This window comes from Cynocephalus volans, chromosome 10 (assembly GCF_027409185.1).
Source record: "Cynocephalus volans isolate mCynVol1 chromosome 10, mCynVol1.pri, whole genome shotgun sequence".
NCBI lineage: Eukaryota > Metazoa > Chordata > Mammalia > Dermoptera > Cynocephalidae > Cynocephalus > Cynocephalus volans.
Window position 1 is genome coordinate 131,319,887 of NC_084469.1, and position 16,864 is coordinate 131,336,750.

A 16,864-nucleotide genomic window follows, 5' to 3' on the forward strand; every position below is an offset into this window, starting at 1 on the left:
AACTTCTGAGGGCAGCTCATGATTGAATTTGTTCAGGACTTTCTCAAGAGTTGTTTATTCAAGGACCAGCCGGTGGCTCACTTCGGAAAGCGTGGTGCTGACAACACCAAGTCAAGGGTTAAGATCCCCTTACCGGTCATCTTTTTTTTTTTTTTAAAAGAGTTGTTTATTTTATTCGCTGTTCTGAAAAGACATCAATACCACTTGTGGTATGGGTCACCAGGGCAACATACAATATCCATTGCATTTGGATGATTTTACAAGTAGATGTAAGTAACTGGACACTTCATTATATTTTCTAGTGTAGTGGTGCCCAAAAGCTTATATATCAAATATTTTATATTAGTAAACTTTTCTGTAAGTTTCTCCTTTATTTTACAGTTAGGGCATTCTATTTTTCTAGAAACTAGGAGTTAGGTTAAGTTATATTATAAATGAAATTTATCATAGTGTAAAAGCGGCATTACAAAGTATTTGTTGCAAAAGGGGAAAGTGAATCCAAAACAGTCTTTAAAGAATAAATCCCTGCTTCTCAAACTAGGCCATTCTTCCTAGTAAACCTGGAAGTAAAATACATGAAAGAAAGGTAGGCCCATCTCCTTGAAGCATCATTTCTACTCAAAGACTTTTTGACCCAACCCATGTCCTATACCTCAGTAAAAACTAAAATTCACAAAAATTAAAAAACAAAAGACTTTTTGAAAGGCAAGGGTGTGACTACTAAGTAACTTAAAATATTTTATTATCCAAACAACAAATTTACTTATTACAGAGCAAATGCAAAATTAGCATGAATTCCAATAAAACAAAAATTCTCTGTGTGAAAAGACTGATTGCGGGCAGCCTTTGGACACTGGGGTTTGGGAGGAGGCTCCACTGATCTGCTTCAATTAGATCAGCAACTTTTGCCTGTTTATGAATTGGGCCCCTGGGTAAAATTTAGTTTGAACAAAGGGACTCCCTAACACAGAGGGGTGGGACACTGTTGGAAGCCACTGGCCTAAGGTAGGTGGCCTGAGGCAGGTGGTGCCTCCTTGTCCTGGAGACTACAGATCTGGCTGCCCCAGGTACAGCCTTTGTCTAAAGCCCAAACTACTCACCTTCCTGGTTGTCAGGACGCCCTGGTTGCTCTCGGGGTGGGTGGTAATGGTAAAATGATCCCCGTCATCACCTCCCACGATGTGGTAGGTGGCATGCCATGCTGGTGAGTTGGGGGCATCCAGATCAGTGACTGTCAGCCTCTGTATCTCCTGACCCACTGCATTCTCGGGCACATGGGCCTCATACTGTCAGTGTGGGAAACATAGCATGATCAGAGAAGAGAGACTCACCATCCTGAGGGGCTGCTCCACGTTTCTGTAACTGGCAATCCTCCACCTAACTTTAGGGGAGCCCTGTGCCCTTTACCCTTTCCTGCTCCACCAACCCACGTAGCAGCTTTCAGGGCACACACAGGTGCAGAATGTCCCAAAAATCATCTTCACAGCTGTTGAGACATACCACACTAATGCTGAGCCTGCTTTCCCTACACCTAAGGGTCTGATGCTCCAGGAATCTCACTGGTCTGGGTGTCATGTGTAGCCACTTATCTAGCTGAGATCGAAAAGATATAAGGAGGGTGGCAAGAAGAGATAGGTGCCTGATTGCACTGGGACACTGACCTAGAACTGTTTTGGAGGTTGTGAGACAGGTAGCAAAGACTGGGAAATCAGCTGCTAAGAACAAACTTTTCATCAGGACAACATAACATTCAGCAGCCAGAGCTGTCTAAAGATGAAAGGGAAGGCAGGCTGGACGGTTAGCTCAATTGGTTAGAGCATGGTGCTGATGACACCAAGGTCCAGGGTTCGATCCCTGTACGCGCCAGCTGCCAAAATAAATAAATAAATAAAGATGAGGAGGGGGTGCCAACTTGATTGGCACCAAGTCCTCTGCCACTGGAGGTACAGAAGCATTCACTGGGGGAAGGTGGGTAGGGCAGATATAGGTGCAAAACAAATTAAGAAATTTTCATATCAAAGATTTTCATACAGAGCACATATTTACCAGGCATTGTGTTTAAGAACTGTACACAGATGATTTCATTTAAAACTCAGAAGAATGCAGCAGGTATTATCGTCATCTGCATTTCACAGATTAGGACAGGGGGCACAGAGAGTTTAGGTAGTTTGCCTAAGGTCATATAGCTAGTAAGTGGTGGGACTGGGACTTGAAGCAATGTAGGCTGGTTCTAGCATTTCATCAGAAAGGAAAAGCTTTAGTCCTTCCTTATTTGATAGAACAAGAAGGAAGAAAGGAGGGACATTACGATCAGGGGGTCAAACTCGGGAGCATTGTCGTTGGCGTCGAGGATTTCCACCATCGCCACTGCTGTGGTGGTAGAGCCGTCCCCATCCATGTCTGTAGCTTGGATGGTCAGTGTGTACTCAGGGACTTTCTGGGGAGAGAGAAAGGAGGGGGGAAAGCCCCCTCTGAGTTCAGTCTGGTCCCTCACCTGAGCTCCCCTGGAGAGTGTGGAGGGGAGAAGGGTGTTGCTCCCTCTCACAACATTCTCTTGGCTCCCTGCCCCACCCCACTCCCACCACCAGAAAGAACAGAAGTGGAGGGTGTGCAGGGGAGGGAAACTGCGGGCCCAAGCAGTGCTCCTAGGCCGGTCCTGGGGAAGCCAACCCCCCGACCCTCAGCTGCTCCAGAAGGGGAACTCTGAGTAGGGATTTGGGCAAGGTATTAATTAGGAAACAGGAGGCAACTCCAATATCTGTGGAGCTAATTCTACTTTGTGGCACACAAGGGACAGATCTGGGCAATGTGCGCGCTAAGTGAGTTGTTCCGAGAGGAAATGAGAAAACCTACAGAAAATATCAAAAGTCTACATTTTACAGCTGCCTCCTCAGCCTCAAAGGAGATTTAACAACATCACTTGGCAGTGAGCCATTGGCCCAAGGGAGCTGCAGGACAGCAGCATGTGAACACAGCCGCAGCCATCCCAGCTGACTTGGGTCCCCACTGCTTTGCCTTGGGCTTTGGAGGTAGGGACAGAGTTTCTGCTTGGAGGGTCAGGCCCCAGCCTGGGCAAGCCTGGGTAGGCAGCACTTGCCCAATGGCCACTCACCTCCCGGTCCAGGCCACTAGAGATGACGCTGATGGTGCCTGTGCTCCGGTGGACAGTGAACATGAGGTCGTGTGGGTCCTTTGGTTCTTGGCTATGGATGGAGTAAGCAACCACCCCATTGTAGGTGTTGACGGCATCGTCCTCATCCGTGGCTGTCACCTGCATCACAGAAGTGCCTGGAGAGCAGAACAGATGAGAAAGTATCTTTCTTTCCCAGTACCAATTCTAGCCTTCCCCACTTCTGCAACTCTGAGAGGCTTCAATCTGCTCATGAGCTTGGACCCGACTTCCACTTTGTGGCAGAGATTGCTAGTTGGTGCCCCGTCCATCCTCCCCTTTCTTAAAAATGCAATCCTCATTTTAGGCTGGGCACAGGCCCACCTGGAACAAAGACTATTTCCCATCCCCTCCTGCAGCTGCAGCTGGCTGTGGCCCTGAGAATAAATTCTGATAAGTGGAACCTACAACATTGGGGAAAGTGGGTTTTTTTTTTGTTTGCTTGTTTGTTTTACAAGTATGGGGCTTGTCTTGCCAACCTCTTCCCTCCTTCCAGATGTAATGGCTGGAGCTCCAGCAGTAACCATGAGTTAACCTTGGGAACAGAAGCCAAAATAGCAGAGCAACAGATAAAAGGAACCTAGGTCTCTAACACCTTGAAGCACTATTCCAGTCTAGATTGACTACGTCTAGGCTTCTTGAATCTAAGGAAGAAAAAAAAAAGGTTTTCATCTTGTTTAAACACTGTTTTTTTTGTTTTATTTTGTTTTTGTTTCTCTGGCGGCTGGCTGGTAAAGGGATCTGAACCCTTGACCAAACACTGTTTTTTTTTTTGTTTGTTTTTTTTTGTTTTTGTAGTTGCTGTTGTTTTCGGCAGCTGGCCAGTATATCAGCACTATGCTCTACCCAACTGAGCTAACTGGCCAGTTTGGACACTGTTTTTATTTTGGGAGCTTATGTTATTGGCTGTCTAGCCAACTCACACTTTTCTGTAATTCCTCACCATTCAGAGAGGGAGGACGAGGAGAATCCCTCCCCACCAGCATCTGTCTTTGAGGTCATTACTATGTACCTACTTTGCTCATCTTCTGTGGCCCCTGCCACCCTCTTCTCCAGCCCTGGCAACTAATTCTCACTCTCCATACATCGTGTCCTGACACCTCCCAGCTTCTGTTGCTTTCCTTGTAGCTGCCATTCACTGATGAGCCTCCTGTCAGGTGCTTTGCAGTACAGTATGCACATGTTATTCTCATCTTCACAACTCTTCAAGGTTGATATTATTCCCATTTTTAGATGAGAGAATTGAGGCTCAGAGGTCAAGAATATGCCCAGGGCACAGCTGGTAAAAAGGTAAAGTCAAGATTCAAATCTAGGTGTTTGCAGTTCCATTGCTAGTGGTTCCCAAACTTGGCTGATCCTCTGAAGCTTCTGGGATATTTTCAAATACACAGATCTCAGGAATCTTGGGATGGAATAGGGAAATCTGGATTTTAATAAGATTCAGGTAACCTGATGCACAGCCAAGGAAATTGGGTATGGCTGGGTCTATTGGCATTTAAGGGTCTGGGCTGACCTCCACATGGTTCCAGAAGCAGATCCATAACACTCCCCTTCCCAATCCTCTTACCAGGTAGTACCCCTTCCAATACACTCCCTCTGAAGATGTCCTGGGTGAACTTGGGCTTGTGGTCATTCTGGTCTGTCACGATGATGGAGATGTTCATGGGCTCCTCTACTGAGGCGCCATTCTCTGACACAGCATGGCCAAAAAGCTGTGGATACACAGGTCTGGGGTTAGCCTGGTGCTACCCTCCCCACCTGGCCTTGGGGCCCTGCTTCTGAGGGTATGTTTACTTCAGATGCTAAAGGCTACTTGCCTCATACTTGGCAATCTTCTCCCGGTCCAGTGGCTTATTCAACAACAACCAGCCTGTCTCCTTCTCTATGGTAAAGACACCCTCAGGGGGGCTGTCTGCCCCGGGCCCTGTGATGCTGTAGAAAATCTTGGTGCCTCTGTCCTTATTAGATTTAAGCTGGAAGCAAAAGAAAATGGCAGATGACAAAGTGACAAATATCTCACAACTACAGCAAAGAATCCTGTGTGGAGAGGTGTGGCGGGGCACTGCCTTATTGGAATCTGCTCCCATGAGAGAGAATTTCCTCTGTAGGTCCCAGGGCTCAGTAGCAAGAAACCCCATATTCAGGACTTTGGAGGGGGGTTCCTGCAGCCACCAGTGACTCCCAGGAAGAAAGCATATTCCTACCTGATTCAGCTTCTGGGGGAAAGGACCCTTGCCATTCTCAGGGACAGATATCGGTGGGACCACCCATTCTCTCTTGCGTCTTCGTAAGATACGTTTGGATGGGGAGATATTCGATGCCTTCTTTTCCTGCAAAGAGAGAAGAGCCCTTAATCCAGAAGTGCAAAGATCTGGAACACACCTAACATCCTCTCACTACAGGAGTCAATGGTGAAGACAGACACCTAGATGGGTCTATTGCAAAAGGAAACTTGGAAATAACTAAAGTGTTCACTTACAGAGAACTGATGAAGTACACTATAGCACATCCATCTAGTGGAATATTATGTAGCTTTAAAAATGAGGAATGAGGACACTTTCTATGTGGTGACAGGAAAAGATCTTTGCTACATACTGTTAAATGAAAAGATCAAGATACAGAATAGTTTAAAATTTAGTATTTTATTTAACACTTACATAGTGTTTAATATGTGCCAGACACTGTTCCATCTTTTGTGTAAAAGGGTAGGAAAATAAGACGATATATTCATATTTTCTTATACATGGACGAAGTGTGGGAGGATACAGAAGAAACTAATAACAGTGGTAATCTGTGAGAAGGGGTAGGCATTGTAATGATATAACATATTGTAAAGTGTAAAAAGAAAGGTCCAGACATGTGAATAGTATGTTAACTTTTGCATAAAAGACAGGAGGAAAAAAGAGCCTATTTTTATATCCATATATATATAAATATATAACAGATAAATAAATATGCAATATATAAACTCTGGAAAGAAAGAAACTGGCAACGGTGATCATCTCTGTCTTCTCATGGAGGGGTGGAATGGGCTTTAGGCAGATGGAAACAAACAAGGGGAGATTATTATATAACTTTTTAATATTTTTTATTTTTGAACTATGTAGTTGTATTAGCTATTCAAAAATTAAATTAAAAGAAATGACTTAGGTCCGTCTTACTAGAGGCTCATGGCACTAGCAGTCCAACATTGGAATCGCCCTCACATGAGGTTAACCTAGACAATATGGGAAAGAAGGAAAGGGAGGTGGGAGAAGGAATCCAAGAGGCGAAGTGTTTTCAGTAGGTGGTTACTCACAAGGCAGCTCTTTGTCCCATGGCCTGGCCTGACTCTCTGGCAACCCTACTGGGGAGCTGCAAGCACTACAGGCCCACAGTTGTGAGCCGCTGAGGGTAACACTACCTCCTCCAAAGGGTTGACTTGGCTCACAATGGCCATAGCAACCAAGGACTCCGGGCCAGCAGCAATCTGGGCACACAAGGGCAAAACATCTTTCTTTTGTCCTGCAGAAGGGCGTGGTGTTTTACCTGGACAGTTCCGCTGTTCCGCACAGTGAATTCATCGTTATCGGTGTTCAGCAGGGCCAACTCTTGCCCAGGGCAGTCCATGAAAACTACTATGGAGAAGGGAGAAAGAGAGTATTAGGAAGGAGGGGGCTTCTGGAAACTATCCCAGGAGAAAAAAGGCCTGACAAGAGTCCCTTGACTAGATCAAGGACCAAGGACAGTTACCAAGTAGCTGTAGATGGGGGACATGGCTTACTTCCTCTGACCAGCAGTGTGACTAATGAAGTTTCAGATGGTGCTTCTGAGTTTGGTCTTGAGAGGAAGGACTACCTTGTGGTCAGTTTGTGGACCAAACCCTCTTTGTTCGTGAAGCCAGAGAACCGAGATCATAGACATTCAGTGACATTAGCCCCAGGTGGCTTCATGAGACACAGAGTTGACACAAGGTCACAGCTACAGGCAAAAGATTTTCTGAAGGCCAGGAGTCTATCTACACACAATATGCATCCTATCATACTGTTGTCCACACAGATCACTCTGGATACCCTCTGGTGTTTCAGTTTGTCATGTTCCTTCTGAACCTTCCCTGCTCGGCCACCCTTTAAACGAATACTCCTAGTTAATAACTACCATTCATCAGCCAGAAAGACTGGGCCCATTTCATCCTTACAACCTACTCTACCAAGGAAGGTATTAGGCCCTTTTCAAAAATAAGAAAACTGAAGTTCAGAAGCCATGTCTTCCTGACTCCAAAACACACACTGGAGAGTATTCACAACTAATGTTATTACCTGCCCTTCTTTGTGGCCAGAGCATGAAATCAGAGAACCCTCTGGGGCCACACACTGGGCTGCATCAACACCACTCTGGCTAGTGCTCATAGCTTTGCAGTCCATAGGCTGCAGCATAACAAGGACCACAAAGACAGTACTGCACCTGCCCATATAAATGTCAGGGTAATGTCTCCCAACTGTCCTTTTTACAAATGCTGTCCTTTAATCTCACATTATTTTATTATTATGGTTTAAAAATAATCTTTACTGAAAATAAGAAAGGATAATGGATGAGGGTTTTTTAAAACTACAGGAGTAATGTGAATATGATAAAGTATTCAAACAGTACATATCAGTATAATATAAATAAGAATTCTCAAGGATTACTATCTAACACACATAAAGAACTCCTAAAATTCAACAACAATGAGAAACAAACAACACAATTTTTAAAAATGGGCAAAGGACTTGAAAAGGCATTTCTCCAAAGAAGATACATAGTGCCAACAAGCACGTGAAAAGATGCTCAATATCATTAGGTATTATGGAAATGCAAATCAAAATCACTATGAGATACCACTTCACACCTGGTAGGATGGCTATAAGAAAACTTTTTCAAAAAAAGGAAAATAAGTGTTGGCAAGTATGTAGAGAAATTGGAACCCTCATTCTTTGCTGGTAGGAATGTGAAATGGTACAGCCACTGTGAAAAACAGTTTGGCAGTTGCTCAAAAGTTGAATGTAGAATTACGATGTGATCCAGTAATTCCACTCCTAGGTATACAACTAAAAGAATTGAAAGCAGGGACTCAGATACTTGTACACAAAATTTCAGAGCAGCATTATTCACAATAGAGAAAAGGTGGAAACAACCCAAGTGTCCATCAAGAGATAAACAGATAAAATGTGGTACATACATACAAGGGAATATTATTTGGCCTTTAAAAGGAATAAAGTTCTGATACATGCTACAACATGGATGAATACTGAAAACATTATGCTAAATTAAAGAAGCCAGTCACAAAAGGACAAATACTATATGATTCTGCTTATATGAGGTAGCCAGAATAGTCAAGTTCATAGAGACAGAAAGTAAAATAAAGGTTAACAGGGGCTAAAGAGAGAAGAGAAAGGGGAGTTATTGTTTCATAGATAGAATTTATGCTTGGAATGAAGAAAAAGTTCTGGAGATGAATAAGGGTGATGATTGTACAACACTGGGAATGTACTCAGTGCCACTGATTTAAAAAATGATTAAAATGGTGAATTCCATGTTATGCATATTTTACCACACACACAAAAAAGTAGAAGTCTGATGTGGGAGTGTGAAATGGGACAATCACTTAGCAAACAGTTTGGCAGTCTGTATTGAAGCTAAATATATGCATTCCCCCAAACCCAGCAATTCTATTCTGATGTATAGACCTAACAAAAATCCATTCACCAAATGTATTATAATGTTCATAGCAGCGCTATTTGTAATGGCTAAAGCTGGAAACAGCCCAAATGTTCACCAAGGTAAAGTGGGTAGAAACACTGTGGTATATTCAGATAACAAAATGAATCACAGTACCTCCTTATAGGGTTGTTGTGAAGATTAAATGAGAATAAACGTAAAGGATTTAGCATGGTGACTGGCTCATAGAAGGCATTTGGGAAAGGTCTTCTATTCATAGGATTAATGGAGACAGAGACACCCACTGTAATGCAGGTGCTGACATTAACTTTCTGGGTGATCCTGGGTAAGCCACTTGAATTTTTTAGACCCTGGAATCAATTGCTGAAGCTTTGAGCTTGAGGCCTGCCTTCCCGTGGTTTAAAAGAAAGAAAAGCATGTCATTGGGTGTTCAAGATATAGTAGAACCAAACACACTGTTCCTTGATGTAATAAAAAGACTAAGAAAAGCATAGAGGAAATACCTAAACTCACTAGGTGATTTAGCATTATTTAAAGCTGTCCTAGGAACTCACGTAAAAATCCCTAAAAAATATCTGTTAGTTGGGAACATCGATATGTGGATGTGGAACCTGAATTAACTTATTAGGAATTTACGTTTTCTCATTTGAAAGATGAAAATTAGATTTCATAGAGCTATCATGAATATCACACAAGATGAAATTAAAAACATGAACTTGTAACCCCTCAGAACCTTATACAGCATTGTCCACCATTCATCGCACAGGGAAGCTGGGCTCAGAGGTGAGAAGACTTGCTCAAGGTCAAACAACTAGTGAGTGGAATTAGAATTAGAAGCCAGGGTGGTCAGATTCTGAAGCCAGGATCTTCAACACACCATTCACTCAAGAACTTCTTAAGTGATTCCTATGTGCCTATGACCCTCTTCTCGATACTACTAGATACACTCTTCTAGATACACTGGGCATCAAAAGTGTCTACCATCAAGTATCTGTAAATTCCTACAGGATACTGCAAAATCGCCTTTCCTCAGCTATCTACCAAACTGATCAACAACACGGCAATTGTTATAGCAAAAGTTCAGATGAAAACCTAAATGTCAATCAATAACGGATTGTTTTAACTCTGTGCTACGATATCATCTATATAACGGAAAACCTGCCATTAAAAAAAAAAAAGCTATAAAAGATGAGGAAGCTCCTATTCCATATCTAAATGGAATGATCTCTAGGACATATTGTTAATTTTAAAAAAAAGAGAGAGAGAGAGAGGTATAGAGCAATGTATTCTGTGTTAATATGCTAACATTAGTATTTTTAAATTGTATTTGAAAAATATCTCTGGAAGGCAACCCAAAAAACTGGGGTAATGGTTGGAGAAACAAGCAGGGATGAGACTTGTTACCATATACCCTTCTGAGTTCTGATCCACGTGACTGCATTAGATATTCAAACACTGGTTAAAAAATTAAGTCACTTTTCCCATTCTTAAAACAACTCTCTTGGGTTTGGATCCCCGTACAAGCCAGCTGCAGAAGAAAACAACAAACAGCCGTCTTCCGAAGGGAAGGCTAGCAGAGGGTAGCCGGTCAATACTGTCAATGATTTCCTCTAGTGAGAGACTCTCATGAGCTCTCTAATCCTCTCCTACCTGGTTACCCAGCAGGAGGCTAATAGGCTGACTACCCTATTACTCAGAAGCCTTAATACCCAAAACTCTAAGAGCTGCCACTCCCCCAAGGTGCCAGAAATCCTCTTCCTGCTGTCTACAAAATCTGACCCCCAGGAGTGTACAACATGCTCCACTACCCTGGCTACTGGCCTATTTCCACTACTACATGGTTCCAAACATCTGTAGCACAGTATCTGGGCTGTCCCTCTATTCTTAGAGGGACAGTGCTGACGATCAAGGAGAAGCCAGTAGTCATGTACTATGGTGTATGTGCCTCCCACTCAGGCTACATATACCAGTCGCACCAGAAGGCCTGGCTCCATTTGCTGTAACCCGTGTTCAGCTGGATGTAGAACACAGCCAAGGGGCATGCGTCCAGGCCAGCAGGAACAAGCTTCAAACACACCCTCTGCCCAAGACACCCAATAAGAGTTTTCCCCACCCAAATCCTCACAAAATAACCTACGAGGTGGATATTACTGCTCCCAATCTGACAATTCAGGAAACAAGAGGCTGCCAGGGGTTGAATTACCTCAGGAAGCAGCTTCAGAGAGGTAAAAAAGTATACAAGGCCCCCACAATTAGGAAGCAGCAGGATCAGATTTCAAATCCTTTTTTTTTTTTTTTTTTTAAAAGATGACCGGCAAGGGGATCTTAACCCTTGACTTGGTGTTGTCAGCACCATGCTCACCCAGTGAGCTAACCGGCCATCCGTATATGGGATCCGAACCCGTGGCCTTGGTGTTATCAGCACCGCACTCTCCCGAGTGAGCCACAGGCCGGCCCAGATTTCAAATCCTGAAGGCAGGTAAGTGACGAAGAACATGAGATTTGGAGTCTAAAAGACTCAGGTTCAAATCCATATAATGCCACTTATCTACTGTATGATTGGAAAAATTGAGTGAGCATATGGAAGCTTAGTTTCCTTATTGGAAAATGGTAATAAAAGTACCAACCTCATAGTTAATGGAAGGATTAAATGGGATAGCGTTCACACAGCACTAAGCACTGTGAGCACCTTTGGCCCATCACAATTAACCTAGGTTTCTGACTCCAAGTCCTGGTTTGTTTCTACACCACGGGAAAACTGTCTCCTGAAGTGGGAAGGAGTTAGCTACAGCTATAAGCTTTACCTGACGGATGAAGCACGGAAGGGAGGGTTAGATACATGGGACCAAAGAGCCTAACGGGGAGCTGGTTCAGGAGAGGGCTGTTTTGTAGGATTGCTCTGTGGTTTACTGGGGAAGGCAGAAGATGGAGATCTCACAGACAAGTTGACCTTTCTAAGGAAACTTGCTGGGGCACCTATAGGAAAATGCACAGTCTTCTCTGCAAGCTATGAGTCACAGAGAGGCTGGTAAGCCCTGAGGCAGATCATTACAACTTCCTCCCCGATGCTTCCTGGCACCACTGGCTTGTATCCCTGGTTTCAAAATGAAATCGCTCTGAAACCAGGTCTCATCATCACTCATACCTTCTTCTATTCCACCTTCTAACAGCCAGTGAAGTAACCTGATTCCTGTTCCTGACTACAGCCTATTTCCACAAGGCCACACATCTTGGCCAAGTCATGGGGGCATGAATGGGCTTGTGTCAAACCCTTTCTGGGATGAGTTAATGAACACCTTGGGGCAACAGTTCAGACCTTAAGGCTGGGAAACAGAGGCCTAAACATAGCTCTTACTTCCATACCCACCTGGGACCTCAAAAAGTCATCTGAGTGCTTTAGCCTTTGTTTCCACCACAGGGATTCTGAATCACAAGATCAATGACCCTGATAAGAGGTACCTACTGTACGAATTGACAGATTTCAGCACCAAGCCTAAATGCACAATCCTATAATATTGTTGGGGAAAGGGGAAAGGAAGTCAGTTATCTGAGACTGCTTCTAAAGAAATTAACAGCAATTAAAAAAAAAAAAAGAAAAAATCAGAGCTCTGTGTATCTGTACTAGATAGAAGATATCCACTGAAACCAGGAGTCCCTAGCCTATGTTCAAAGCACCTCTATAAAGACCATCCTGCCAAGCCTAGCCCTGGATCCTGAACTGTCACCACTATAAATCTTGGACAAGAACAGTTCAGTCCCTGGAGTACTACAGCCGTTGAAAAAAGAAAACTTTTGAAATAGACTTATAAGAACTGATGGATACTGGGCTGAGAAACTCATTCTTCTTATGTTCCGGGACTGCTTTTAGGTTGGAATTGCCCAGACACCTCCAAGCTCCCAAGGGAACGCCCTTGAAAGTCAGGAGCTTGTCTTCTCAGCCATGACATGGAGGTGCTACGTAGTCCCAATGTCCAACCTTACCAGATGTTCTAGCAAAATAATATAAACCATGTCTTTGGGGACAAATGTCCATCAAGTGATCAATCTTGGTCAGTTTCCCTGCTGATCTCTGGGTATTTTGACTAGAAGGGTAATATCAGCTTGAACATGTTGCGGCTAAAAGGCAGCTTGGGGAGTTAGGGGGATTGCCTAGGAAGTCTCTATTCTAGCTTGGATTAAGGACATATCTAGCTCATAAAGCGAACAAACTTGTCCTTATAGCTATAACTACTTTCTGTTAAGGGATTGGGACAAGAGGGGAAAGGGGGAAAGTACTTGGAATTGACTTGAAAGAAGACTCTGGCATTTTCCTAAGTAAAATTACAAATAGAGAAAGTTCACATATTAAGAAATACAAATTAGATGGACAAGTGCTGTGGAATACTTGGGAACTGGGTGCTGCTACACATTGCTGGGTATGGGGGAATGTAAATTGGTACAAATTTTCTGGCAATTAAGAATCTTTGAACAAGACTTTTGACCCCAGAGTTGAGACAGGATATCATCCCAGACGTGACAAAATCACACCTGCAGGGATGTTCATAACTATTGCTTAAATAGGAAAAAAGAAAGAAGTTCTCAACAACCTTTCAACAGAATAATTATGCTGTGCCGCAGTCATTCAAATATCTCATCTACAGCCTAAAATGTTGTAAAAGAAAACCTATGCAGGAAAAACAGTGCTCCGCAGAGGGGGAAAAAACAGGTCACAAAACAGCCATTGAGAGAGAGAGAGAGCTGGGACTGAGCCCTGGTACCAGGAAGGCAGTCTGGCTCTCCCCTACCACCAGTAACTTCCAGTAAAAAGAAGACCAAGATGGTGTCCAGCAAGCAGGACCTGATCTGAGGACACCCATTTGGAGAGGCTGTGAGGCAGCAAGGCATGCTGGGGGAGCCCGCCCATGTGGAGAAATGCATGCTGGGATCCCAAGGGTGCTTGAGGCTGTTTATTGACCTGGGAACCACCCCGGGGCATGCTGGGAGGCTCACTCCATCTGCTGGGCTCCCAAGCACCTGCCAGGGCCCCCGGGCACACCTCAGAAGGGCCCAACACTTCTTCCCTGGAGCTGCAAGCAGAACAGACGGAACCACTGCTGTGAAAGTGTTTGTGATGATTGGTCACCACCAGATCACCCTCTTCACGGATGGAAAGAAAGTGAGCTCAGTGCTGGAGCTGAAGCGCTTAGTAGAGAGGCATTCTCAAGTTGCCACCCCTGCTGCAGCGCCTTTATAAAGACGACCAGCTCCTGGAGGACAACAGGACCCTGGTGGAGTGTGGCTACACTTGGCAGAAAGCCCCCATCCACATACCATTCACCCTGGACCTGGATCTTCCCTCAGATGGGGCTGACAAATGCTTTCCATGCTATGGGAGTTTGGAATACAGCTGACTCAGAGCTCAGCATGAGATGTGTTGTCTGGGTCACTGAGTCCCATCCTCAAGGACCATACCAGAACAGAAATCCTAGTGATCAGTTTGGGACAGCTGGGATAGCAATTAGGGTCTGGTAGGTAAAAAGTGTTGTACATTGGCCCTGCAGCTTTGGGCAAGTCACTTAATCTTTAAGCTGTTTAACAGTAAACACTCAATAAATGAAGGCCTTATTAATCTCCAGTCTCTAAAATGGGAACACGTACACACACTCAGGTGCTAGTTAGGGCCAAACAAGATGTGCTGATTTTAAAAAGCACAATGAAGTATTAAATACCAGGGACAGTGATTTAAAAAGCAGAACAAAAAGACAGAAAGGTGACAGTCATTCACATCTCACCAGTTTGTTCCTTTCTGTACATTTAGCTCTTCACAATGGCCTTAATTGCTGTCAAACATAGATGATAAAATCACCTAGAAAACTTTTTAAAAATCCAGATGCCCTGCCTCCAGCCCATCCACCATTTTTTTTTTTTTTTTTTTTTTTTTTACACAAGATTTAATAATGCTCACAAGAATAGAGTTTTTCCCCAAATAGGAAAACCACACATTGTTTCAAAAAGTTAGTCTGTTTCGGAACTGAATGCTAGCAAAAAAATGAACAGGCTTTTCCTCTCTCAGGAAGGCTTTTCTCATGGGAGAGAGGGAGGGGAAGGTGCTATTTACATCCCAATCTGCACACCTCAGTACCGCCTGCCATTTTTATCTCTAGAACTTCTCGTAGTGGCAGTCATCAGTGGTCTTCTCATTAGCAGGACGTTTGCGGTTACGAGGGGACTGCTCAGGCTCTGGCTTCTCTGTGTCACCCACTCTTAAGGGCCAGGCTTTGAGCTCTTCTTTGTTTCTCCATATGGGGGCATTGAGCTCCTCATGATAAAATCTGTTGTGCTGCACATAATTCACAACCATGTTGATGGGCACAAAGGATGTCTATCTTTCTCGTTCTCCTTCTCTGCCAGCAGACGGGCCTTGGCATCCTCCGTGGAAATGATATTTTTTATTTTAGCATCTCTGCCCAAGTCCACCTCAGGGATGCCGCTCAGCATCTGGTTGGAAAGCATCTCCTCATTCTTCTTTGCTGAGGAGACATGGATATTTTCTGGAAGTTCTTAAAGACAGTCCTCTGCATTCTTCGGCTTGACTTTCTGTTCTTCATGTTCCATGATCCCTTTTCTCTTCTTTAGCTCTGTCTCAATGTACTTCATCATGTCCGCATCCTCATCCTTGTGGGTAGTTTCTGCAGAAAATGATGTCCCCGGGTGGAAGTCTTCTTCTTTGCAGATCTTATCTTTCTCCCTTTCTTTCAGTTCCTTCATGTCCACCATACCGCCTGTCTTTATCTGAAAGGGATCATGTACTAGAGTGGTCTCTTGTACCTTCTCTCCCACCAGCAGGGCCACAGCACTCACCCCATTTGGACTCCTCCTCAAGTTCTGCCTCTTGGGTCTCTTCCAGTTTTAATCAAACCTCCTCTGAGTTCTGCTCATCCTCCTCCAGCTCCGAGTTGGCCTGGAACCGGTGGAAATTTTTCCCAGTGACTGGCATAGTGATGCCGGCCTGTGGTCCAGACGCCGCACCACTGCCCTATGGCCTTGCCCATCCACCACTTCTACTGAGTTAGTTTCTGGGGGTGGATCTGGGGAGGGCAGTTTGTTGTTGTTTTAAACGTTCTTGATTCTCTCATTTATATCTCACGAGTAGATGGCTTTTTGATGGCATTTCAGAATATGTATCAACATTTCAAACATCCAGATCCTTCCTCTGACCAACACTTATATGTCTATTCAGCATCTTGCCGTGGATTCTTTAAGGGCACCTTGAAATCAATATGTCAAAAATCAAATCCATGATCTTTGCCCTAGGCCCAAATATGGTTCTTTTCCAGCGTCTCTCTCCCCCACGGAACAGCATATCATACACTCTGCTGTTTGAGCCTAAAATCTGGGCTTAAAAATCAGAAGCAGTGCAGAGTCTGGAGCCAGAGTACCTGGGTTCAAATTCCATTTCCACACTGACTTTGGGCAAGTTTGCTAACTTCTCTGGGCCTGTTTCTTTGGCTTTGAAGTGGGAATAATGATAATAGCTACCTCAGTTAAATTAGTTAATACTTAGCACAGTGCCTGGCATACGGTTAGCTAGCATCATCATTCCTTGACCATTTCTCCCTTAGACCTCCCCTCCCCAGCCTATCACTAAGACTCATGACTTTCCACCTCTATGCCTGCCACCTTAGCACATACTTCATCATCTATAGTACAAATGAGTGCAAAATCTCCATTTAAAAAGAAGGCTCTCTTAAAAATGCAACAGCATGGTACATTTGAAAAAATTAAATAAGATCACTTCCATGTTTGAAACTCATCAATGACCATTGAAAGTCATCAGTGCTACTGTTCTTAGGATAAAACAAAATCTATGCCAGTCCCTATCTCCACTCTCTAGCCACATTGGTCCTCTTCTTAAATGTACCATAACCCTTTACCACAGGGCCTCTGCACATGTTACTCCCTGTGTGGAAGAGTGTCTCCTTGCATTCTCTCTCCAATTTTGCCTAGTCAACTCCTAAC

At 44.0% G+C, this 16,864-nt stretch overlaps 1 protein-coding gene and 1 pseudogene across 1 annotated transcript in view; both read right to left on the bottom strand.

Moving 5' to 3' along the window:
* Positions 1-16,864, bottom strand: part of CDH3 (cadherin 3) — a 39,882-nt gene that overhangs the window by 12,630 nt on the left and 10,388 nt on the right. The window contains exons 2-8 of the mRNA XM_063110547.1: positions 6,698-6,786; positions 5,374-5,499; positions 4,987-5,142; positions 4,737-4,881; positions 3,113-3,288; positions 2,309-2,437; positions 1,101-1,286 (exon numbers count right to left, since the gene is read on the bottom strand). Of these exons, the coding sequence (XP_062966617.1) occupies positions 1,101-1,286; positions 2,309-2,437; positions 3,113-3,288; positions 4,737-4,881; positions 4,987-5,142; positions 5,374-5,499; positions 6,698-6,778 (999 nt within the window). The 5' untranslated portion in view covers positions 6,779-6,786. The remainder of the gene's footprint in view (positions 1-1,100; positions 1,287-2,308; positions 2,438-3,112; positions 3,289-4,736; positions 4,882-4,986; positions 5,143-5,373; positions 5,500-6,697; positions 6,787-16,864) is intronic.
* LOC134387925 (splicing factor C9orf78-like) lies at positions 15,006-15,842 on the bottom strand (annotated as a pseudogene).